Source organism: Orbicella faveolata, unplaced genomic scaffold (assembly GCF_042242905.1).
Source record: "Orbicella faveolata isolate gen_17 unplaced genomic scaffold, um_ofav_v1 contig_47, whole genome shotgun sequence".
Taxonomy (NCBI): Eukaryota; Metazoa; Cnidaria; class Anthozoa; order Scleractinia; family Merulinidae; genus Orbicella; species Orbicella faveolata.
Genome location: NW_028301577.1, coordinates 14,300,421 through 14,326,709, shown reverse-complemented (window position 1 = coordinate 14,326,709; position 26,289 = coordinate 14,300,421). Strand labels below are relative to the sequence as shown.

Sequence of the window (26,289 nt, the reverse complement as noted above, 5' to 3'; positions counted from 1 at the left end):
CAGTTGAAAACTAAAACACAACTACCGGTAAAGCAGCTGTGACCCATTGACTCCCGGAGCTTTTTGCCAAAAACGCATTTTTGGACAATTTGAGCATTTTCAGCCTGCATATGTGCCAAATAAGCTGCAATCTACTCAAATTAACAAATTGACGTCAGGTTTTCATGCGTCTGTCCTGTTATTGATCATGAAGTAGCTGTGGATCCACGAGGCGATAGCCGAGTGGATCCGCAGACTACTTTGACAATGTTATGACGAAATTCATTGTCAATAACAGGACAGGCGCATTAAAAACCGACAACAATTTGTTTTTTACGATAACAAATACACCAATTTCGATATAATAAAATTCAGCCTAAAACAATAGACCTCAGTACGAGGCTCCGGGAATAACTGCAGAGTTTGTGGGGTTTATTCCCCGGAGCCTCGTACTGAGGTGTATTGTATTACGCTGAATTTTAATATATCGAAAGTGGTCTATTGTCAAATTGTCCGTTCTCGCTCGTTGACGCATCGCATAAATTATAAATTCATGTGTCTGTCCGCTTACTGACAATAAAAATTAGCCAATGAGCGCGCGACAATTTCTGCAGTTATCGTAGAAAAGGCATTTGGAACATGGCAGCATGGACCAGTATGCCTTTCTTTGCACTGGCATCACGTTCATTCTCGTCCCCATGACGTCTCGTCCCCCTCTCGGATAACCATTTTGAAGCAAGGAATTCTTCAGATCAGATAGAGTCGACTGCAGTAAAGTGGATTTTGTTATTAACTACAACGTTAATGATGTACTGAACAAACATAAGGACAAGCCTTCAGAACCTACTCTCACAGTTCCCAAGAAAGATGTAGTCCTTGTTTTACCTTATTTAGGTTTCTATAGCGATGCTATTACACGCCGATTAAAACCTCGTTTCAATAAGTTTTATGGTTTTGTCAACTTCAGGGTTATTTTTCAGAACACTCGCAGAATTAAGTCTTTCTTTCCGTACAAAGATCGTTTCAACCGCTTTCAGAAATCGAAGATTGTCTTCAAAGCCAGTTGCTGGGATTGTGATGCTTTCTACATCGGTAAAACCAAAAGATTACATGACAGAAAGACGGAGCACTTCAAAGCTCTCAATCAAGTTGGTCACGCCTGCGCTGTTGCTGATCATTGAACTTCAGCTAACTTCTACCGGTCACAACATCAAATGGGACCACTTTGAGATCCTCGCAAGTGGTCAATGTGATTTACAGTGTAAAATCAAGGAAACAATGTTAATACGGGACTTAAAACCCGCCCTAAATGAAAACGTCGGTAGTGAAAAACCCTTTCTTTATTAATTCTCACCGGATGTAGTTTCTTTTTGTTCATTGTTTTCTAGCTTCATTGATTTTTACAGGCGCGAAGTTGTCTCATCAAGTGATATGAGAAAGAACGAAGCATAAAGCTTCGCATCGATAATGGCGGTTGACATAAAATTTTCAATAGACCAATTTCGATATGTCAAAATTCAGCCTAAAACAATAGACCTCGGCACGAGGGAATAGACCCCACAAACTCTGTAGTTATTCCCCGGAGCCTCGCTACAAAAATATGAAAGTTTCAAACAACCCGTTTAGCCGATCCGCAAGATCCCGGCATCGCGCTATCGGGATCTCGGTTAACCAGGCTAGCTCGTTTGTCATGTAATAACGAAGTTGATTTTTGATGCGATTTTTTCAAGTTTTTATCTTGAACTTGAACAGCTTTTCATATACAGCTAAGGGAAAGTTCTCAAACAGATAACGCCATGTCACTAGATTCACTGTAAATATATAAGGGCCGTGTAAATTGGCCCTTATATATAAGTTCATATGAAACTAAAATCGAATCTGTAAGCCGGAGATAGACATGAAAATCGTTTTTTTGAAGTTGACCGCTGACCAAGTGCTGGTTTTCGATTGGAGCGCGGGCTCGTGTCAGGTTAACTTTTGAAAATAGGGCAGGATTGTTCGGAAGCCGGTTAATGCTAACCCAGGATTAAAATTTAACCAAATTATAACTTTTTCTTCTATACAAATGTTTTTTGCTGTTTTGTTTTGTATATATGGTAATTATTAAAACTCAAAACAGAAGACCAAACAATATACAGAAAACCTCATCGCAAAGTTACAAAACTCAAATCAAAATTCCACCTTTTCCTGGGTTAGCTTAATCGGGCTCTGAGCAACCCGGCCCAGGAGCTACGCTTTTAGGCTGGCTTAAATCTATATATTAGATTCTTATAATGACTGAGGCGTATAAGATGAAATCACGATTCAAATAAACTCTGGCCTAAGACGCTAAAGCCGATAGTAATGATGTCCAAAGGAAATTTCTTTTCTGCTTAGTGTCTATTCAGTGTAAATACAAATTGACGGTCCAAACGCGGAAAAGCAACTTCCATGTCGCCTACATAATTATTGTTTCCCAGATACGAAAATTAAGTAATAGAAAGTTTATTTTATTGTTATGAAATTACCCTGCTAAAATGTGTTTCTTCCTATTCTACTCAATAATAGGCCAAATAGGACACGGGTTCCATTTCATGATGTCATCCCCTAAAACTACTCTACCACATGTCCACGTCATCCAATCTATTTTTAGCTTCTCTCCCCGATGATACAGGATATGTCATCTTCCGAACGAGGAGATTACGTACTCTGCGGTAAAAGTGATGTCATGAACACCCTTACACCCCTACGCAAACACCACTTCACTCCGGTGATGTCACCTTCCTGGTGGGGGAATGATGTCACTCCTGGATTATGGTGTAATGAACGCCCCTTAGTGCCCCCTACGCCCCCAAGCATGCACCCTAGCGCAGAACCACCAGACTTCCGAATGTAAATGGTAGATCCCGGTAGATCGGAAAATTCTTTCATAAGAGATACTATTTTATTCGAGGGAACAATAATAGTTCTTGCTGTAAGGCGATACCTATGATAGCAGATTTCAGGTGGAGAGAGAGTACTACCCATGTTCACGATCGACCGCTGTAGTTAAAAATAATTATATTACGCCATTTTATCTATTATTAAATCTCCCTCCCTATACGTCGTAACAATGACCTCACTATTCTATTTTAGAAGATGATGTCATCATCTGAATAAAATGGAAAACTATGTCACGAACGCCCTTACGCCCTTGCGCAAACGCCCCCAAGCTAACGATGTCACTATTCTTTTTCTTAGATTATGATGACATCATTTTTGATGATGTCAACTCCTGGGGTATTGTGATGTCACTACCTCCTTATCTCCCATCCTCAGCACACCCACTTTACCCCTACTCACCAATCACGGTAATTAAAAATGGGCGTTCATGGTTCACGGAAAATCCCCTTTCCGACCCTCTTTGCTGGCCACATACACTGAAGTGTCACGTCAGTTCTTCTGACTAAACCATTTCATTTCGCATTAGGCAAACTTGACACTGATACTGACAGCAAAGACAGTATCGACACGAGTGGTACAGATGACGATGAGGACGATGAAGATGAAAACAAAAGAAAAAGGCGGAAAAAAGCACGAAAACAAAAGAAAAAAGAGCCATGGACAAAGGGGTAAAGGTATGTAAAGTGAAAATGTTACCCTGTTCAGTTTTGGCGGAAGCCTTTTAAAAGAGAGTCGAGTTGCTTCTAAGTCTCTTAAACTCAATTTCATTTCTTATAAACAATATCAACTGAACGCTTGAACTGACTTGTTAAAAACAGAAGCATGATTTTATTTATAATCATATATATGTAGACCATTTGTCCATGTCTCCATGTTTCGTCCTCGTCACCATCAGTCTTCGCTGTCAGTATCAGTATCAAGTTTGCTCAAGTTTTTAGCTACCTGTAAATTCGAGTCAAAATAAAGTTACGTATGTATGTATATTCCTCAGAGCTTTGAACGAAATTGCTATAATCAAGGAAACGAAATAGGCTTGCGGAAACCAGATTATTACTGTATTCGCTATTATGAATCGCGGGATGATAAAAAAGATGTAATTTATCGTGTGAAGGCGGAAAGATGTGATAAAGAATAAAAGAAATTCCGACACACTTTAGACCTGGTTTAAATATCACCTTTTACGTGCCCCCGAATCTAATACTAATTTTCGTCGACTCTAATAAAAAAAGTTTGACAAGTTTGATTTAAATATGGTGCCGAATATTATTGCCGACCACACGTGTCGCGAGGGAATAACTGTTGATTCCCAGACTCCGCTTTTAGTGAGTTGCACGTTTGAGATGTTAATGAAACTCGAACACTGTTCATTTAAACAGGAGACAGTGACTTATAATGCAGATAGCAGTCTCATCTCCCAGCCGAGCCTTCCAACCGAGTATTTCCTCTACTTCCACGAAAATCGTTTTTTTGTTTTAGTATTTCAACATTATGTTATTTAGTTTAATAGAGACGACTTGTCTTTGCTACTGATATGGTTGACAGATCCTGACATCATTATTCACTATCTATTCTGTGATAGATAGTGAGTAGCGTAGCAGTGTACCCTTGTTAACAAAATAACGGCCGCTTCTTGACGTTTTCAGTGTCTGTAAAGAGGATTTAGATAAAGATTTTCACGACTAGTAGATTTATACTAAAATAGCCTGCGTAGCAGGCGTATAAAGGGGAGGGGGTGGAGGATACTCCTCCGTTTTTTATCCCCGAATTCTCTTCCTCCTCCCCCCACCCTCTCCCCTTTATACGCCTGCTACGCACGCTAATACTAAAACAATTAGATTACTCGCCCTCGATTTCTATGCGTGATAGTTGACGAGGGCGCAGCCCTCGTCAACTATCACGCGATAGAAATCTCGAGCTCATAATCTAATTGTTTAATAGAAACACGAGTGAAAGTTTGGAAGAACAAGAAATACTATGGGACGGGAGCCGACAGGCGAGTGTTTCCACAGCTTTTTCGAGTTCTCCCAATCTTTCACGAGTGTTATTTCAACTCAATAGAAACACGGAGAACATGTTTTCTATTTCTTTTAGAAAATACCGTAACAGAAAAAAGGAAAAACTTGTTTACTTCGACCATAAAAGGGGAAATTCTCTTTACTCGCGCCATAATTACATCAACAGCTTGTACTAGTTCTGTGTTGCTATCGCTGAGTTATAGAAACACGGTTTTAAACAAATCAGCTTGCGTATTTGCTTTGGATTATTTTCTAATTGCAAATATTGTCCTTGTCTTGTTGTGTTTTTGCCACGTGTTCACGTGACCAACTGCCTCGTGTCCAAGTGACTTTGGTCAGTGAGTTCAGTACATTCCTGTGCAACCATTCTTTACGTTACTAATGTAAAATTCCTGTGAAGGCAACTTGTGGATTAATCAATTTTGGCTACGAAGGACAGGTACAAAACTGACAATGAATTGACGACCATTGACGGGGTTTGGTGCTATTGATTTTGGAAATACGAGTTTCAACCATGCTGTACAGATTCAAGATACCTTATTTATTTATTTAAGTAATTAATTAATTAATCTATAAATTTATTTATTTATTTTTAAGGGGACTGGGATGTAGACCTTGGAGACTCAAGCATTAGTAGCTATTTGTAACATGCTGTTTTTAGCATTTTATTTTATTACTGTCCGAGCACTCTGTTCACGCAACTCATTCACTAACTCACTCACTGCCCGTCATGCCCACTGGCACACAGGGCAGCAACAAAGGACATCCATAGCTGTCTGTCCTCGGCCAGCTTTTGGCTGTCTTGAGGAACTGTCTCAACAGTGCGTCGCCATGTATTTTTGGGTCTGCCCCGCTGCGCCTACCCTCTGGTGTCCAGTGGAGTGCCGTCTTTGAAACGGAGTCTCTTTCCCTCCTGATGACATGACCTATCCATCGCCATTGTCTCTGCATGATGATGGTACCAATGTATTGTGGTTCGCACTGTATACGCAAATCCTTGTTGCAAATGGTCTGAGGCTAGAAAATACGCAAGATTTTTCTCAGACTTTTGGTGTGGAAGCCGTATGGAAGTAATCAGATGGCTTTTGTTGCTAGCTTCTCACTGCATGTGAATCGATGGAAATATCCGTTTTCTTTCACTGTGAATCACTAGTTTTGTAACATTTTGTAAAATGGAACAAAAACCGTCTTGGCATTCCCTGTACCTGCCAGGCTTTTATACAGAAATAGAGTGGAATCTTCTGTTAGCACACCCTTAACTGTAATTCAAAAATGTCCCACTGGTGTGTGGCATGACTGACTCTCCATATCAACTATCGGACTTTCATTTATGTTTATGCATCGGCATTAAATGTCATCTTCAAATTCTTCCGGTATGGAATTTAACAAACGTGTATAGCCTGAAGTCTTTTTGCTTGGAAACGTTCTGGATTTCCAGCGATGGCCTCTAGTTTTCATAAGACTGAATTTAGTGTTACTATTATAGTCTTCCCCTCTCCACCAGTGATCTCTGTTTTGCCAAGGGCGTGTGTACAGCAAGACACCACCAAGGACCACACATAGAAATATTACACTCCCCAGAGCCCAGGCCGCATTAGATGTATCAAATTTGTGGTTACTTGACACCCTCTCGTTCACAAATACCAGCTCTTCTGTATTCTGTATCGAGATGGATCCACCTTGGCCTTGCATCCAGTCTCTCTGAGATGTACCTTGCTCTCTACTTTCTGTAAAGTGACTCTCTCCCTCCTCTGAATTGAGCATAGACTGGGGCAAAAAAGACAAGCTTAACATTAATTTCACTTTGGACCAGTTTTCAAGTGTTATAACACAGAGTTCTGTAAGCAACAGATATCTACTGGGCGATATATATTTTCCCACCAGCTATCGAAGGACACCGTTCTTTCCCAAATACCAAAATCCGTAGTGAGCACACTCATGGTTACATAGTCTGATGTCAGATAATAATTTAAACACTGTGGTGTACATACTGCATTTACCTATAAATTTTAAATTATCTAAAATTGGTGAAAAGCATCAAATATATTTTAAAAGACGTCTTTTTATGAAGCAGTGTTTGAACTGTTCTGTACGAATTCAGGGAACGGTATAAGTATGATCTGTGTTCCATAACAGAATAAATCACGTAGGTGGCAAAAGGTCTGCCAATGGTCGTCAGTAGAACCGGCAACACTTCTCCACACTCTGCTATCTGAAGTTTCCAACAGTTCTGTAACTGGTGCAGCCTCTGTTGGAAAGGCTATTTTCTATTTTGGAATTGGTCAACCGTTACAAGATACTTTTTGTAAATCCCAGAAACCTATACCAAAATTCTACAGGTAAAGAGGGACATGATTAGGCTATTGAAAAGATAGTGCAGGCAATCCAAAGAATAAGCATATTTCTTACATACATACATACACACATACACACATACATCCCCACATACATACATAAACACAGTCGCAAGCTGAGATGAACATGTGCTTACCCACCCCACTAAGGAGACTAACAACTTACTGATGCCAATTAGAAGGGTCACTATGGCAATAACCTAACCCACCCCAAAGAAAATCTCTAAATATGTTTCCTGATGAATATCAGATGAGACAGAAGATAAAGGTCTTTCGACTTTCCCCTAACAACCATTTCTTTGGTTTTAGTCTGGTAAGGTTAATATTCATATTGTTGTTGTCTGCCCAAGTTAGTCTCAATTGATAACTCAAACGTTTCTGTGACGCAAGTAAGGGCTTACACCAAGCATTTTCTCTTACCTACACCTGTTAGAAGAGGATTTTTGATTTCTCCTCATTTAGGTTACTGAACAAGTTATGTAGGCATAGATAAAGCACTGTTTAATAATATGGTAGTATCTCTCACACAGTACTTGGACTTGTTTTCTGTGAGTGTTAACAGCTAATAAAATCATTCAGTAGTCCCTTTTTAAATTTCAAACAACTGCTGAATACAAACACTAGTGACACAGGGTTAACCTAAAGAAAAATAGGAAGGTGCCTGAAATTTGAGAATTACAGAATAGACGGAGCTGTAACGAGGTTATCTTCTGGAAGTATATTTACTATCCTTAGTGCTCTTAATTACAGTCACGGTGAACTAGGAACTGAGACTATTTGATAGGGATATTTTCCATGAGTGTGGGCATGATTGCTGAATTCCACTTACCCTTATTTTATCAGGACAAAGATCAGTGTCATGTTTGTCTGAAACAGTTTGAGCTGCTTTCAAAAGTCCTTTATTATACCGGCCATTTTCTGATACATGGCTGGCTGGGGCCTTCATGGCATATTTCCTGATCCAATGCTTTCCTTCTGACATGTTCACTTGAGATGTTGAATAAAAGCAGCTCCAGGTAACCATGGCAATGGGCTACAACGTGCACAAATAGAAAAAAATGGCTAAATAAGTGCAGAAAATACCGCCTACTAAACTTTTCACGTGCCAAAAAATTTTTTGTGTGCATCATTCAGTAATCAGTAGGTAATGAATTCTGGATAACTACAACCGTGATGCACGAAGCAAGAATCAAAGGGCCCTTTGGGCTACATAGAGAGACACAATTTCTCGCTATTCAATTCCTCCTTCACTCAATCATCTATGCAACTCTCTCCCTGAACGTAGATCTATATGGGATGCTAATCCATTGCAGGTTAACTTCCATGACCGCACAGGACATTCAAGATTGTTAAATCCGCACAGAACTATAGCAGTGGCCCATATCTTGGGGTTACCACTTAAAAGTGGACAGACCATGTTCCTTTGATAACAGCTAAGGCAAATAGATCCATGGGTATGATAACGCAGCCTTTGCAATTGTCCCAGCATTTACAGCCCTGGTGAGACCTAAACTGGAAGACACAATTGCAGCTTGAGAGAAACTTGGGAAACTTAGGTGAGGGGCCTCAGGGGCATCCTCCTTCTCTCTGCTGAAATTTTCCTTGAGACACTAACATCAATCAAATTTTTGGAATTACGCGTTCAGCGAAGTGATCAGGTCATGACTGAGGAAGAATATTATTTATGTTGCAAATTATTTAAACAAAATAAATATTCACAAAATTCAATTATTTGTGTACACTTGCAAGCACTTCAGTTGTTTCCTACAAAATTATATTCATTTGTTGATTTTGGTTTTGAGTTCTGCCATTCCAGAGATGCCAACATGAAAAAAAGTTAAATCTGGGAAATCGCCAATGTTACCTTCTCAACCCCAAAAAACTTTGTTAAAAGTAGAGCTCCTCCAATTCAGCTACAAAAATGTGTCAAATGTTCCAAAATTTTCCCATGAGAAAAGGCCAAAAGCCAGTCAAAATAAACACTTTCCTTCCATTCCAGGAGATTTTGTGACCCACATGGGAGACCGAGAGATCTGGTCTGTACCGGTTGACTCTTGGATAATCCAGGAACAGAACAACAGACATTGTTCAAATCATAAAATGCAAGCTGACAGAGGGAAAGAGGCATTTGGGGAGTTTAAAGTTGGCCTCACTGAAAGGTGCTTTCCTTGGCAGGACAATATAAATTATAACAGAATCTGAATGATTATGTAAGTTTGTATTTTCTACTTAAAGCCTTTACATAATGAAAAGTTGTAAATATAATGTCAACAGCATCATTACTCCATTCCCAAATATAATTGTTGTCAAAACTGGAATATTGCCTGGCATCAACAGAGACACAATTCATTGGCATACATGATGTACATTTATTTAGTACTGAGTTTGCAGTGCATTATAGCGGAGCTCCAGCGGCCTGAAGGGCCGCCAAGCCGAGCCTCATAACTATAGGAACAGAAACACATGCATGCATAGAAATAGAAAACCATGCAACTTTTATTTCATGATCAACATGGCTAGCGGCATGGATTGCAGGCGTGTGCGCCCTACAAGAAACGACGACATCATGCAACATGGTGGCTGAGCGAGGCATGCAGCCTTGGTTTAAAGCGTACATAATACATATATTTAGCCAAGCCTAAAAGTGGAGTTCCTGGGCCAGGTTGCTCAGAGCCTGATGAAGCTAACTCGGATAAGCAAGAATTTTGATTTGAGTTTTTAAACATGGTGGGGAGGTTTCCTGCTTACATTGTTAGGACTTCTGAGTTTGAATAATCTCAAACTACACAAAACATAAGCAGTGAAAAACATTTTTATAAAAGAAAAACTTAAACTTCAGTTAACATTTAATCCTGGGTTAGCATAAACTGGCTCAGTTCTGAACAACCCGGCACTGATTACAGAAGGTTAACCTGGTTTGAGCCTGCAATCCAATTGAAAAGCCTGTACTTGGTCAGCTGTTAACTTCAAACAAGCACGTGATCTTGATGAGCTCAAAACTTGAACTTGCAATATAGTCACGTGATACTGGTCAGCAGATACCTTCTTTTGACAGGTGTCAGTTGACCATAAAAATAATGGATGTCCAATATTAAAGGTGTATGCTTAGGGCCCCATGTCCTATTAGCAGAGGTATGTCTGCCATGTTACGTGACGTCATTGTCATTGTCGTAGCCATTGGTGAATGGTGAATGGGCCCACGAGCAATACTCGGGTTTCTATGAGTATGGGGTTCTGCTTGGCGGCCTTTCAGTCACTGGAGCTCCACTGTTAGATATTAGACCTGGCCATCCATGCTATGGTCAATTGACACCTGTCAAAACAAGGTATCCACTGACCAGTATCACATGACCATATTGCAGGCTCAAGTTTAGAGCTCATTGAGGTCACGTTTTTTTTTTAAGTTTACCACTGACCAAATGTTGGTTTTCGATTGGATCACAGGCTCATGCCAGGTTAACTTGTTGTAATCAGCGCTGGGTTGTTCAGAACTAACCCAGGATTAAAAGTTAACCACTGCTTTTGCTTTGTGTAGTTTGACATTACGCCAACTCAAAACAGAAGGCTGAACAGTATAAACAGAAAACCTCAACGTAAAGTTACAAAACTCAAATCAAAATTCTGGAGCTCCACTTTTAGGCTTGGCTAAATCTACAATCATAGACAAAAGCAGTTGAGACACTCCCCTAAAAAGACCTGTTTTGTTGAACGCTTGAGTTTTTCAATCTCCAATTTTCACATTTTGACCCCCACTCCCCTTTTTAATGTTGTAACCACGCAACAGTGTCAATGGAGCGTATTTCAACTTTGTAGAGGAGAGGGGGGTTTGGCTATCGACAAAAAATGTTTTTTTGATTACAGAAGGACGCCGATAGAAAGCTTTTGTTTTGCTAAAATGTGTCAACACTTTTGTCCATGATTGTCTGAAATTGCCTTTCAGCAAAAATAGAAATTGTACTATATATGTGTTGAAAATACTGAAATACCATAAACATTGCACTAAAAATCGTCTAGTTGTAATTTGGAGGCTTAAGAGCAGTGCAGAATAGTTTTCTGCAGACTTGTTTCCAGTCTCCGTGCATTAGTGGCCACTTTAGTACGCTGCAATATTTAGTGGTCTCGCTAAGCACAAATTGAGTCCACACATGTTAGAAAACGACTAATCGTGTTTGTAGGGTAACACAGCAAAGTAAAGACCCAAATTTATGTCTGTGTAGATTTTGATTTGCACAATTTATCTGAGTGATTTTGCTGATAACAAACTAAGTAATTGAACTCAGCAGGAGAAGTCTCGCACGACACAAGCTATCGCTGACAATGCGACAGTTCTCGGGAACAGTTGCCACCCATAAAAACCAGATTTTCTGCAGGTTGTTAGCAGAATATATGCCCTGAGGTGGCTTTGCAATGATTCACAACAGTTTACAATGGTTCACAGTGGTTCACATAACTCAAATAAAGAGTATCTATTATGTTCTTTAATTGGGGATGTGAACCGTTGTGAACCATTGAAATGTAATGTCTTGTTCATGTGAACTGTCCAGAATTACACTCCGAAACAATGTAAACCATGAGAGTAAGTTTGAAAATGTCACCAAAATGCCAATTTTTTTGTTCAGATAAAAAGTTCCACTACTGAAATTGAGCGTATACAGTAACAGGTTTACAGTCATGCAACCTCACTCGAAGTATAAAAAGACAGTTTCTTTTCTTTTTATTTCATTGTTCCCAGCAGCAATACCTGTTTTTCTGCTTGTGTTAACATTGCCTTTGGCTTGTTATGATGACGTTCACAGGGGCAATGAAGGTGTTAACAGGTAAGCCAAGAAAAGACTGGGAACAAGTATAAAAAATTCAGGGTATATGTCGAATTTAGCCCTTCTTGAACTTGATTTTATCTTTTTACGGATACGTTAAAGAGATGCATGGGAAACATTGTATTTTCTCACAATGACCTTTGCGCCCTGAATTACCTAAAAAACAAATCATATTTAACCTTTCTGCATCAATGGTTCCTCGAAAACCATTTTGTGAAATAATTCTCACCAATAATTACCCTGTGTGACGTAATAACTGCACTCTACTGGTGCGTGACAGGATTTATAGTTTGCTAACAATGATGCTAAGTACTACTGAGTAGACGGAACAGTGACGATGCTGAGAAAGCTTCACACCGTGTAAAATATAATTCAGACAATCATGGACAAAAGCAGTTGAGACACTCCCCAAAAAAGACCTGTTTCGTTGAACGCCTGAGTTTTTCAGTCTCCAATTTTCACATTTCGACCCCCTCTCCCCTTTTCAATGCTGCAACCACATGAGTGTCCACAGAGCGTATTTCAACATTGAAAAGGGGGAGAGGGGGGTTTGGCTATTGACAAAAAAAGGTGTCTTTTTTCAATTACGGAAGGATGCTGATAGAAAGCGTTTGTTTTGCTCAAATGTGTCAACACTTTGTCCACGATTGTCCATTTTATCTTAGGGCGATTTTGAAATATGGTTCTTTTCTGCTGTCTTGTGAGTGGAGAAAGATTTTGTTGCTGTGGTTTGGCCCATATTTCTTGTGATAAAAGCAAAGTAAGACCAGGGAATCTGTTGTTTTCAGTTTAATTTATTGAGAGACTGATTTTATGACCGATTTTATGAGAAACATTCCAGTCAGTCAAAATGAGCGGTACCCATTTATGGTCAATGACTGGCGTAGCGATCACGCTCGTTGCTAATCACCCTTGTCACCCGCCCACTCAGGCGCAGATCCATACCGGTTTTCACCGTTTTACGGAAATCCGTCAGAATTTTCATAATAAAAAAAAATCAATAGATATGGATATATTTTTAATAAAAGTAAACTGCAAGTTGAATCTTGAAAATAGTTTTGACATTTATTTTTTATTTATTCTTTTTTGCCTATTACCGGAAATAGACAAGAGTCATAGACACATTCTGGCGGCAAAATTTTACAGCCGGGAAATCACAAGTCTCCTGACGGTGGTCACGCCATCACATCATCGCCGTGGGCATCTAGATCAAAATTACATTTCCCCAGGCAATTTGTGCAATTCTGCTACTTGGGTAGCCTGTATGATCACTCAACGTCTCTGGACAATGACTTCAACAAGAGTGTGGAATACATAACAACGTCAAGATGTCACAAATTACTGACTATTTTAGGAAAAAAGGTTAGTTTGGGTCTTTGTTAATAATGGTAGAGAGTGGACAAATTAATTTTACTGAAAAGTTATTTTTGTTCGGTCTGCACACGCCTGGCTGATGTGATACCCAGATGTGTTTGTCTGGGCTGAAATTTGTCCTCTCGCTAATACTTGAACAAATGATTTATATTTGCAGTGGAAACTCTTTCTAGCAATGAAGATGGAGAAAGAGAAAATGCAGATTGATTGTCGGGACTGGAGGGTATAACACATTTCTAAGATGACCTAAGATTTCTTGGCCCACTGACTACACAATTCAAAATATAATACTCAGCTTTTGAAGTGATAGTTATGGAAAATTGTCTTTTTTGTAGAGGGCGTGAGTAATGACAGTCCTGCTGCCAAGCGACCGAGGTCTTCTGAGGAAAGTCAAACTTCACCAGAGATTGAAGGTAAAATCGAACCAAAGAATATTAGATGTATATTGAAGCTTACACATATGTAGACCTATGTAGCTTTCATTAAATTTGTGCAAGAATTCGTTGATATAAATCACCCCCTGTTTTCACATTGATTTTGTTTTTAGATTTAGCAAGAAGAAAAGCTTATTATGAAAACAATTTGATTATTCCTGCTGGGAACTTTTAATTTTTGTTTCCAGCTCACTCGAGCTTTGGTGCCAAAAGTAATAACGTCAGGGCAACCTGGTTGTTATGATACCCAAATAGGTCTCGGCTTATGTAGTTTTTAAAATAGCTCGCGCACTAGTCTGACTGACCAGTAAGAATTATTGTTAATATTATACATATACAATGTGTCCTCATAATTGTACAACAATTTGCGGGAAAACAAAGAGTAAAAACATGATCAAGATTTTACTTTCTGATTTGTACAGCCCTACCGTGTAATAATAATACCGATATCCAATATATGTTTGATTGACATGTAATTTCATACTCTATGATAATTGAACATATCAACCATGTTCCTGTATGATTACACCCAGATTAAAAAATGCTTTGAGCTAGTCAACATTACTTCTTCAGTTGTTTCCTACACCTTAAACCCGTTTGTTAACCAAACCAGTTTATTACATGGTGTCAGAAGTGGCCAATCATGGAACACGTGAAGCCTATCGGACCTTTACGAATGGAAGGGAACGTTGCCTTAAACTGGCAAAAGTGAAAACAAAGATGGGCGCTATATGCCAAAGCTAGCGGAGTAGACGCCAAAGATGAAGAAACGCAATGCGCAGTCCTTCTACACACCATAGGAGAAGAAGCGCTTGAAGTGTATGACACTTTCACCTTCGCAGAAAGCAAGGAGAACAAAATAGAATGTTATCCCAAAATTTGAGGCCTACTGTTCGTCAAAAAAGAACGTAACGTACGAACGCTATCAGTTCTTTTCTTGTACACAAAATGGCAGACCAATCAACGTCTTTGTAACAGACCTTCGAACAAAAGCCAAGACCTGCGAGTTTGGCACCCTTCACGACAGTCTTATTAGAGACAGGATTGTGTGCAGAATAGATAACAATATACATTATATTGTAAAGTTTAACTTTTTTTCTATTTGGTAATAAAGCTTGTTGTTGTTAGAACATAAGGCAGCGACTCCTACATAACAATGAGCTCACCCTTGAAGTTGCCATCAACGACGTACGAGCTGCAGAAACAAGTAAGACTCAAACCGAAGTGCTAACAAACACAGCTATAGAAGCGGCAGCTGTAAACGTCAACAGCAAGAACAAGAAGCTGAAACAGCCAAGAGATCTGCCTCCAAAACAGCCAAGAGATCCGCCCCCGAAAACAGACCCAAAACAAAGTAAAGACATGGTCGCTGTGGTTTCCGTCACAAGCCAAGAGAGTGCAAAGCATATGGTCAAACATGCAAAAAATGTCAGGGCAAAAATTATTTTGCCCACATGTGCCTTACCAAAAACCCAAATTCTGGCAACCGAAAACTCCACGAGGTCGAGCAGCAGCCGGACACCGACACAGACGAAGATCTCTTCCTCGGAGAACTAGGTTCTTTGCAAAATGACCAGAACGAACTGTTCACGAACGTGACTGATGAAGACATCTGTTTTAAAGTTGACACGGGTGCACAGTGCCGTGTCATTCCGGAACATGCTTTTGAAAAGCTGACGAAAAAGCCCAGCCTACAGTCAACCAGAGTCAAGTTGACGGCTTATGGTGGTATACGCGTGCCTATTAAAGGAACGTGCACCATGAAAATCAAGCAAAATGGTACAGCCATTGATACTAAATTCTTTATTGTTGCTGTTGGAAAGGCCCAGCCCTTAATTGGTCTACAAACATGCCAAGAATTAGGACTGATAAGCATTAACAACCATGTGAGTGAAGTAAACGCTACAAGAAACTGACATCCTCGACGAATATCAAGACGTCTTTATCAGACTCAGTTTAGTGGATGGGAAATTTCACATCGAGCTACGCGATGACGCAAAACCCACAATACACCCGCCAAGAAAGATTCCATTGAACCTTATTACGAAACTCGAGCAAACACTCGAAGAGATGACACAAATGGATGTCATTAGTAAAGTCAACAAAGCAACTGACTGGGTCAATAGCCTAGTGATTGTGGAGAAAAAGGATGGCTCACTGAGACTTTTTTTAGATCCAAAAGATCTAAACAAATCGATCAAAAGAGAACATTACAAACCACCATCAGCTGAAACAATATCCAGCAAACTAAATGGAAAGCGAATTTTCTCGGTCATCAGGAGCAACTGTTACTGGCACAAAAAGCTGGACGAAGAATCGTCCTATCTTTGCACCTCCAACACCCCCTTTAGATGGTACAAATTCAACAGAATGCCATTCGGAATTTGTGTAGCCAGTGACGTCGCCCAACGAATGGTGGATGACAACTTCAGCAATATTCCCAGAGTTCTTGCAGTTCATGATGCCATCATCATTGCTGGTAAAGACACTGCAGGACATGACAGTGCCTTGAAGCAAGTACTGGAAAGCGCAAGATCGCAAAATATCAAGTTTAACCGCAGCAAAGTTCAGCTACGCGTCAATCAAGTCAAGTATCTAGGCGATATTGTGACCACCGATGGATTCAAGCCAGATCCTGAGAAGATAAAGGCAATCATGGACATGCCGGAACCACAAAGCAAACAAGATTTGCAACGCCTACTTGGCATGGTCAATTACCTATCACAATACATTCCAAACATGTCGGAAATCACGGCCCCTCTTCGTGCACTGCTGAAAAAGAACACGCAATGGGTGTGGTACAATGAACACAGATCCGCGACGATAAGCTGAAACACACACTCACAAACAGCCCTGTTCTACAATATTTCAACCCTGACAAGCTAATCACGATTCAAACCAATGCCTCACAAAGTGGAATTGGCAGTTGTCTCCTCCAAGAAGGACACCCTGTCATTTACGCATCGAGATCGCTAACAACTGCTAAACAAAACTATGCTCAAATAGAGAAAAAACGGTTGGCGATCGCATTCGCGTGCTTACGATTTCATCAATTTGTCTATGGAAACGACATTGTTGTGCAAAGCGACCACAAACCACTTGAGGCGATAATGACAAAGCCATTATCTCAGGCACCTCCAAGAATTCAGCGATTATTGATCAGGTTGCAAAGATACAATCTCACAGTACATTTTGCACCTGGAAAGCTAATGTTTATTGCACACACTGTCAAGAGCATATTTGAATGAAACTGTTGAGGATCTACAAGACCTCAGTGATGATATCTAAGTCATGGTCCACAGCTTCATCCAAGAAATCCCAGCCAGCCCAAAAAAGTTGACACAGTTATGGGATGAAACCACCAGAGATGAAGCCCAACAAATGCTGACAAAGCAGATAGCAGAAGGTTTCCCAACGCACAGAAAGGTTTTGAAACCTATTCTCGCACCATACTGGAATATCAGAAATGAGTTGGGTGAAGCTGATGGTCTTCTGTTCAAAGAAAGACAGCTGATCATTCCAAAAGCCATGCAGAGCGACGTTCTTGACCTGATCCATGAAAGCCATCTTGGAATTGAAAAATGCAAAGCTTGTGCAAGAGCCATCGTTTATTGGCCTGGGATGTCATGCGACATCCACAACACCGATGCCACGAGCAAGACCTGCCTGACACACAGACACAAGAATCAGAAGGAATGGATGATTCCACACGCCATACCAGACCTTCCATGGCAAAAGCTCGGATCTGATGTATTTGAACACAAAGGAAAACCGTACCTAGTTGTTGTCGACTATTACTCCAAGTTCATCGAGATGAGCCTAATGCGTGACAAAACTGCAGGAACCATTGTCACACACATGAAGTCAATCTTTGCTAGGTATGGAATCCCTGAAGAGCTGATTTCAGATAACATGCCATACAACAGTAAAGAGTTCAAACAATTTGCAAACAACTGGGGATTCAAACTGACCACCTCAAGTCCCACCTATCCCCAAGCGAATGGCCTCAGTGAGAAAGCTGTACAGACAGTCAAGAGAATCCTTAACAAGACAAGTGACCCATACATTGGCCTGTTAGAGTACAGAAACACACCAGTGACAGGAACGACGTCCCCATCCCAGTTTCTCATGAGTTGTTCCACCAGAACTATCATCCCAGTAGCACAAGAGCTCCTGAAACCAAAGGTAGCTACTGAGGTGTAACACCAACTGCAAGCCTGCCAGCAGCAGCAAGTGTACTACTAACACCAAGGGACAAGACCCTTGACACCTCTGAAATCACAGGAAGTTGTCCGTTTGCGCCAAGGAAAAACCTGGATGCCTGTTATAGTTAACGAGAAAGCAGCATAACCACGATCTTACATAGTCACAACCACCACCGGACAACAGTACCACCGCAACCGTATGGACCTGCTGCAGACTGGAGAACTCCATCCAGTAATATCACCACCGCTGGACAACGACATCAACCACACCACGGAGACTCCTCAAAACATTGAACCTCCCACAATGGAAAACCAGCCTCCCGCCATAGTACCTGCTGATGAGTCTCCAACATCCCCTCCTCGACGTACTTCCACCAGAACCAGAGCTCTTCCCACCAAATTCAAGGACTATGTCATGAATGTCTGAACACTGGGCACTACATTGTGTACCGCTTCTTTTCTACCAGAAGTGTCGTTACTTTTGTCTAGCTTGATCGTGACACAGTTATCTAATCTCGCTAAGTGTTATGCTTTTATTTTCAAAAAGGGAGATGTAATAATAATACCAATATCCGATATATGTTTGATTGACATGTAATATCATACTCTACGATAATTGAATATATCAACCACGTTCCTGTATGATTACACCCAGATTTAAAAATGCTTTGAGCAAGTCAACATTACTTCTTCAGTTGTTTCCTACACCTTAAACCTGTTTGTTAAACAAACCAGTTTATTACATACCGGATGAACTGCTTGCAGCAGTTTTTAGGCATTTTAGCCTGAAGGAAATTGTCGGAACTTTAAGCAAGGTTTCAAAGAGATGTTGGAACATTTCACAGACAGATGGTCTCTGGCATAGTCTACCTTGTGATAAATGGAACGTTTGTCATTTGACCAAAGCTCAGTTTCTGAACATTGTTTCACACTCCAGGGCTTTTTCGCATTTTTCTATGGTAACTTAACACTTCTGTTTTTTATATGGGAGTAAATTCAGTTAGAGCTGACAAGTTATCGGGCTATTGTTCCCAGGATATTGAACAAAAAAAGCTTTCATTTCTGGACGGTTTTTAAGTCTCTGCAGTAGCAGGTTATTTTTATTTGATGGGCATTTTATGACGTTCTTTTCAGTCCGATATTTTTAAAGGTAAAGAGTATCAAAACTACTCAAATATTCTTTGAAGACTGCATGACACCAAGTTAAAGTGCAATTTAATTAAATCAGACATTCAATGTGTCAGAGAGGTTTTTTTCTCTTTCTTTTTATTTTTGGTGAAGTAGTGTTCTTGTGTAAAAAGGGTAAACTTACGACTCGTATAAAATGCGAAAAGGTCTCCTAACTTGAGCATGTTTGAGCAAAAATTCCTCTTGGGGATTGGAAGGGCTATGTGATTGGCGAGTGAGGGAGTTATGCATGTGCACGTGTCACACCAATCACAGTGTGGGTTTTATCAAAGAACTCCGGGATCAAAGAAAAAAAATAAGGTATCTACATTAATCTGGAGACCTGTCAGATTACTGTAGTTTGTTCAGTCAAACATTTTATGGCTTACTATTTAGCTATCTTACCATTATCGATGTAACATTGTATGGACATCATAAATTCCCAGTTTCTTTCTTGCTGTACATCGCAACCAAAAAACACTTGTCAAATTAACCAAATCACTACTGTAAACAGCTCCATGAATGCTCCTATCTCTGAGACTTCACAAAAAAAAAACTCTTGCATGCCTTGCATGCCTATGTTGTGTAAAAGGAATACCTCTGTCACCAATTGATGTTAGATTTATTGTGGATAGGTGCAAAAATCTACAACTCATGGAAATGTCTCACGGCACCGATGAAAGAGATGACGAATGCCGTCTTCTGGCGTCAGAATGTGATGTTTCCTTATTTATATACTAGAAGAGTTATTAAAAGACGTTGTAAGCTGCTTTGTAATTCCATAATTGAGTTATTTTACATGTATTAAAAAATTGCACTAAATAATATTATTGTTATATGTTTGAATGTTATTATGAAACCGATTTGTCAAGTGCAATATTTAAATGATTAAATCACTTAGTCAACTTGGCATAAATTGTAAAAGCCTCTTGGTCTATTTCTTTCAGCCACTACAATGGATACTGATAGCAGCATACCGTTGGAGAATTTTACCAAACACGTGAACGATTTGGGATTGTACTATAACATAGCACAATCACTATCTGATGGCCGAAAGCTAGCACTTCTAAAAAATTCTTGGACACCATCTAGAAGCTACAATTTCCCTAAAACCCATTTTTATGGAAAGAACAGAGCATTTTGTTTTGAGTGGCTTACTCAGTTTCCGTGGCTGGTCTACTCTGCGTCTCGGGATGGAGCATTTTGCTGCTTTTGTGTTTTGTTTGGACACCTGACAGGAAAGAACAGTGACTGCCTTGACAGACTATATAAGAGTCCTTTAAAGAACTGGGTATCCACAAGCAAGAAGTTCAAGGAACACCAGCTTAATTCTGAATTTCACAAGGCAGCAGTTGGTTTTGCTGAAGATTTCGTTCAGTTACAGAAAGGGAAAATGCCCTCTATCTCACAGCAGCTCATTGATATTTATCGTAACACCGTCAAACTTAAGAGACAGAAGTTACAATCTATCATAAAAACTGTTGTGCTTTGTGGTAAACAGAACATAGCATTACAAGGCCACCACGATGACTCGTCACGCATAGACGAAGCTTCAGGCAACCCAGGAAACTTTCAAGCACTGCTGAATTTCAGAGTGGAAGCTGGCGATAAAGTGCTAGCAAATCATTTTGCCAACGGCCCAAGAAATGCAACATACCACTCTAAGACAATCCAAAATGAAATCTTAGAAGTGTTAGGCACTTACATCCAAGACAAGATCGTTGCAGGGATCAATGAGGCAGGTGCATTTTCCCTACTGGGAGATGAGGCAAGTGACAGCAGTAACAAGGAACAACTACCACTCGTTCTAAGGTTTGTCGACAAAGAAAGAAATGTCAGAGAAGAATTTGTTGGGTTCTAGGAGTATGAAGACAGTGTCACTGGTCAAGCTATAGCCACTCTCATAATGAAGGCTGTTCAAGAACTTGGTTTGTCTATGGATTACTGCAAGGGACAGTGTTATGACGGTGCAGGCAACATGTCAGGATCTTGTAATGGTGCAGCAGCCATTGTCAGAGGGCAATATCCAAAGGTTATCTACACTCATTGTATGGCTCACCACCTAAACCTCTCTGTTGTGAGTGCGTGCAAGATGCAGAATGTTCAAAATATGTTTGATACCATTGGAGAGGTAAATAGATCCTTTGAGTACTCTCTGAAGAAAGAAGCTCTCCTTGTCCAGAAAGTGACAGACATCTGTCCTAAATCCCGCCATCACAAGCTCCTTGATGTTCGTAAGACCCGCTGGATTCAGTGTATAGATGGTTTGGAGGTCTTCCTGGAGCTTTATGAAGCCATCGTTGCAACACTGGAAACCATCAAAGCAAATGCAGAAAGAAGTTGGAATGCAGATTCAACTAAGAAAGCAGTTAGCCTTTACCATGCTATTGCTAATTTTGACTTCCTTGTTACCTTAACAGTCTGCCAGGGAGTTTTAGCGATTGTTAAGGGGCTAACAGTTAAGATGCAAGGCACATCCAGTGACATACTGCACATTTTTAGTGACATTAGGTAAAGTCGCGCACGAGACGAGCGCACTAACCATGAGGCCACCGCGCCTCCCAGTGACATTAGAGATGTAGTTAAAACGTCATCTTCTGTGCACTAAAAGGTACAAGAGAAACATGTTGGAAGTGCAAAGAAATGGGATTAGGGAAGGAAAAGTGCTGGGACGTTCAGATTACAAGTGCAAAAGAGAGAGACACCGCTGCCACGAGCCAAAGGATTCTTACGCAAACTGAGCTGAAATGAGATGCTCTTATTTAAGCTTATACCATACTCCTGCTGTAAGAGACTGGCCTGAATAGTTTGATAATAGCTTTGAACCTTCGACGTTAAAATCACAAGGTCACACAGGGCATGGGTTCATTGTGGCTACACTGCGAGTACTACCACGAGTAGCATTTCTTGTTCAATGAAAACAGGTTGGCAAACAGACCATTTGAACTTGCAAGCTTTAAGACTGTAACAAACAAAGTGATATCAGCTTTAAAAATTGAGTAAATGTAGTCAGGAGATAATATAATCGATAAAAGTGCCGTTTTTTGTCACTGACTTGTATATTTTAGCAAGACGTTTTGGCTAACTCTTAAGCCTTCATCAGTTTTTTTGCATCAGCTTTCTCTGGACATAAGCAAGGTAATAATAAAGTGTATTATCGTTTGTCTCAAGATGTATTGGGACTGGGTCGAGGCATGCTAGGCGGATAGTCGTGTTTCTGAAGCTCTCCGCAATTTCAATAGTTTTTTAACGCTTTATGGCAAATGCTACTTTAAATCTTAAAAGGAAAAAGTGTGGAAGCAATTCAAGTACCTCCAACAATGAATTGAGGTCTCCGGAAGAAAAAAGGGCCAGAGGTAAGCCTTTGAACATTTACTTAGCGTCGTCTTCAGCGAACAAAATTCCGCAGCACATAGAAATGACTCACGACCTTGGTGCAAAAGTTGACCTTATTCTTTCAAGTCTTGAAGCAGTAAATTCAAAACTTGAGTCAATTAACGCTGGGGTTGTTAGCCTAGAAGAGAAACTGTGTAAGGTACAGGGCAGAGTGGAAATGCTCGAACAAGATCAGGCGAAGTCAAAGGACGCCATTAAAAATATGCATGATGGCCTCCAAGTAGGCTTATGGTACTTTGCGAAATGAAACGAAACGGTACTTTGCGAAATGGTACTTTGCAAAATGGTACTTTGCGAAACATAGGCAGTGAAAGACAGAGACGATGAGAGACGATGTGGTGTTGAGACTATTACGAGTTCACATAAGAAACAAACACTTCACATGGCTTCACAATATTTTCGCCGTAGTTTTCTGCTACTGGCTATTGGCTTTACTTCGCTATGCTTAAATTAAAATTTGGGTCTGAGTTTGGTGCGAAGTCTGCATTTAATTTTAATGAGCTAGGTGGAAAGGCAAAACAGGTATAAGTCAACAAGTGAGGTATAATTCAGGTTTGCGTGACGGATAAATGTGATGCCTGACAGGAAATGAAGAGTCATTTCTAATTTAAGCATGAAGTTATCCTTCCGCAGATCTCTACATAGAATATAACAGTCAGTGTGGCATTTTAGCTGGGAAATTTGCGTTTTTTGTTGGCTTTAAGAGTGCGATTGCGGTTTGGAACAGGAGAGACCTTTCAAGCAAGCACACTCACCAAAAGTTGTGTTACCTTGTAGCGTGATATACGATATACAATATAGTGTATACGATACAAGGTCAAACGCCAGTGGCGGATCCAGACCTTCAGCCAAGGAGGGGACCCGCTGGACTATGAATGTTGAATTCTGTGAAGATAATTTCAGCACTTCAAAGAAAATGCGCTATTCATGCTTCATGCTTAAAATAGAAATGTAAAATGGGGTTGACTAGCCTACACGACTTCTACGGTTCGTGACATTTGTAGATTTGCCGTTCTCTGTTCGGTCACTTGACCTTTCTTGTCGCTTCACTCATGTTCATGAAGGGCACTTCATGTTGTGTAACAAGGAGGAATTTTAAGTGGAGTTGAGCCGTTAGATCGTGCTATGGCAAATTTTTATAGGTCATAGGTCTGCATGGTTTCTGACTTATACCTGTTTTGCAATCAATGTTTATTTGCCCCATTCAATATTTTTACAATATTTTCGTTTCGCAAAGTACCGTTTCGTTTCGTTTAGCAAAGTACCGTAAGCCCTCCAAGCATTGAATATCACTGTTGAAGCAAGTAAGACCGCTGGTGATAGAGTTAAGAATTACTGCAACGACAAGGATCTACAAGATCAATTGTTGTACGTGGAGGTTTATCAACGGTGCAAGAATCTTTGCTTTTTTGGCATAGAAGTGAAGATCTGTACTAAGGAAGATACCCACTCCATTCTTCAAGAATTCTCTGTGCAAGTGTTGGAGATTCAGCCAGGAGAAGTTCAAAAAATTGAGTTCCAACGGGTGCACAGAGTAGGAAAAACAAACGTAGAAGGAAAGCCAAGAGCGATAATACCGAGGTTTCTGTGTTATCAAGATCAAGAATTTATCTTTTCCAAGACAAGTCTTTTGAAAGATTCTCAGTTTGGCATCTCAGCGGACTTGCCGAAGGAGATTGTTAAAAGGCGCAAGGAGCAGTTTAAGAAGTTGACTGAGGCAAGAAAATCCAGTAAGCTTGCATTTTTCAGTCGCGCGGAGCCCGACAAGCTTTATATTGACAGAGTTTTGGTACCGTTATGAAACTGACACTTGTGTTTTGCTAGCAAAATTTCGTTGTCATGTCCTTAAGATCTTTCTCTATAGTCGCTTAAATTTACAATGTATGTTAGCATAAAATAGCAATGTCAAACAGTATATTAGAAGATGGTCAGGGTACGTTACGTTGACTATATGAATTTCATGTTTAGGGTTACAGGGATGTTATTGTTTATTGTTTAAGGCTTACATTTAAAGCTTACATTGAAGGCCATAAGGTGATAGTTTTTCTTTTTTGGTGAGTCGACATCCAACACGAATTGCAGGGCATTCACCATCTTTTGTAGTTTCAGTGTCCCGTTCGGTGTTTTTTCGATTTGATCCACAGTAGCGAAGCAGTTTTTTCTGGCTACTGTAAAATATGTCGTTAGGGTTTCAGTGTCTTGTGTTGCATGTTTTTATTTTTTGTAAAGTAATTTACTCCATAAAATTTTGCTCTTTGTTAGGTATAGGGTCAAATTCAAATTCAAGGTCAATTTTTCTCAAAGCTGGCTTTGTAGCCAAAGAACATATTTGTTTTGATCGGTGGAATTTAAATGGAATATTATGCACATATGGCTCCTAGCAATATTAATTTTAAATTATTGTCACTAAATGCTCGAGGGATTCGATCTTTTGAGGAGCGAAAGGCATTGTTTGGGTGGCTAATGAAAGATAGAGCGGAAGTGGAGAAAATTTGGAAATCTCAATGGAAAGGGGGAATGTTTTCTCGCATGGTATGGAACATAGTAGGGGTGTCCTCATTCTAATTAAGAATTCTTTAGAGTTCGAACTTAAAACTATAAAAGTGGATAAAAACGGGCGTTTCATCATCTTAGAAGCAAATGTCCAGGATCATCCCTTTCTCTTTGTTAACTTGTATGCCCCAAACAAAACAAACGAGCATTCTACATTTTTTGACGAGATCTGTGAAGAATTGGATAACTTTTGTCTAGCGGATGATTGTAACATTGTAATCGGTGGTGATTTTAATGTCATTTTTGACCCTGATCTGGATGGAAATGGCAGAAACCCAAAACGAAAAGAATCGGTTAAGTGCATTGAGAACATCTGCCTTGCTAATGATTTAATTGATATATGGAGGATTAGAAACCCAAATGTAAAACGTTTTACATGGTGTCAGAAGACGCCCGTGATCCAAAGGACGCTCGATTTCTGGCTAGTAAGCAATGGTATGCAAGAAGATATTGATAATGTTGATGTCATTCCATCGCTTAAACCTGATTATTCAGCAATTGCGCTATCTATAAATGGAATTGAGATTAGATCCCATGGTCCTTCATTTTGGAAGCTTAATTAAAGCTTGTTAGATGATAAGGAATAATTATGTGTCTTTAATTAATATGAAATACCCATTATGGAACAATGAATTCAAAGAAGTTACAGATCCGAGGCTTTTCTGGGATCTGATGAAGTATAGAATTCGCCAAGAAAGTATTTCTTACAGTAAACTGAAAGCCAAAGAGTGACGGTCAAAAATGGTAGCATTAGAATCTAAGCTCAATGACTGTCAAAAAATGTGTGATCAAGATCCTTCGCCAGAAAATATGAACACGTTTGAGGTTTTGAAGACAGAGTTTGAACTCCAGAATGATTACATCACCCAAGGGGCAATAATACGAACCTGAGCCACCTGGTACGAGCAAGGAGAAAAAAGCAACACATATTTTTTAAATTTAGAAAATTCCAGAGGTAAGAAAAGTTCAATTCGGAGGATATTTAAGGAAGATGAATCCTCAACATCAAAACCTCGAGTGATTATGAAAGAACTTCGTTCCTTCTATTCTGACTTTTACAAAAAGTATAAATG

The 26,289-nt window shown here is 39.9% G+C and overlaps 3 protein-coding genes across 4 annotated transcripts in view; 2 read left to right on the top strand and 1 right to left on the bottom strand.

Moving 5' to 3' along the window:
* Positions 1 to 5,010: 5,010 nt before the first annotated feature.
* The window catches only part of LOC110045142 (uncharacterized), a 109,863-nt gene continuing 88,584 nt past the window's right edge, over positions 5,011 to 26,289 (bottom strand). For both annotated transcript variants that reach the window (XM_020750736.2, XM_089279784.1), the window contains 2 exons: positions 8,100 to 8,303; positions 5,011 to 6,683 (listed from right to left, as the gene is read on the bottom strand). In XM_020750736.2, coding sequence (XP_020606395.1) covers positions 6,264 to 6,683; positions 8,100 to 8,303 — 624 coding nt within the window. In that variant the 3' untranslated portion in view covers positions 5,011 to 6,263. The remainder of the gene's footprint in view (positions 6,684 to 8,099; positions 8,304 to 26,289) is intronic.
* Positions 20,223 to 21,158, top strand: LOC110045143 (52 kDa repressor of the inhibitor of the protein kinase-like). Its single transcript, XM_020750738.2, has one exon. The coding sequence runs from the start codon at positions 20,223 to 20,225 to the stop codon at positions 21,126 to 21,128; it is 906 nt and encodes a 301-aa protein (XP_020606397.2). The 3' UTR covers positions 21,129 to 21,158.
* On the top strand, positions 22,524 to 24,464 carry LOC149097262 (uncharacterized). The gene is made up of 2 exons (XM_089279787.1): positions 22,524 to 22,875; positions 23,935 to 24,464. The coding sequence occupies exons 1-2, from the start codon at positions 22,524 to 22,526 to the stop codon at positions 24,462 to 24,464; spliced, it is 882 nt and encodes a 293-aa protein (XP_089135913.1).

Excerpts from the sequence above, each read along its gene's own strand:
- LOC110045143 (XM_020750738.2), top strand. The coding sequence starts at position 20,223 with ATGGATACTGATAGCAGCATACCGTTGGAGAATTTTACCAAACACGTG.
- LOC149097262 (XM_089279787.1), top strand. The coding sequence starts at position 22,524 with ATGGCAAATGCTACTTTAAATCTTAAAAGGAAAAAGTGTGGAAGCAAT. Across the intron at positions 22,876-23,934 it reads CATTAAAAATATGCATGATG|CCCTCCAAGCATTGAATATC; the intron begins GCCTCCAAGTAG and ends AAGTACCGTAAG.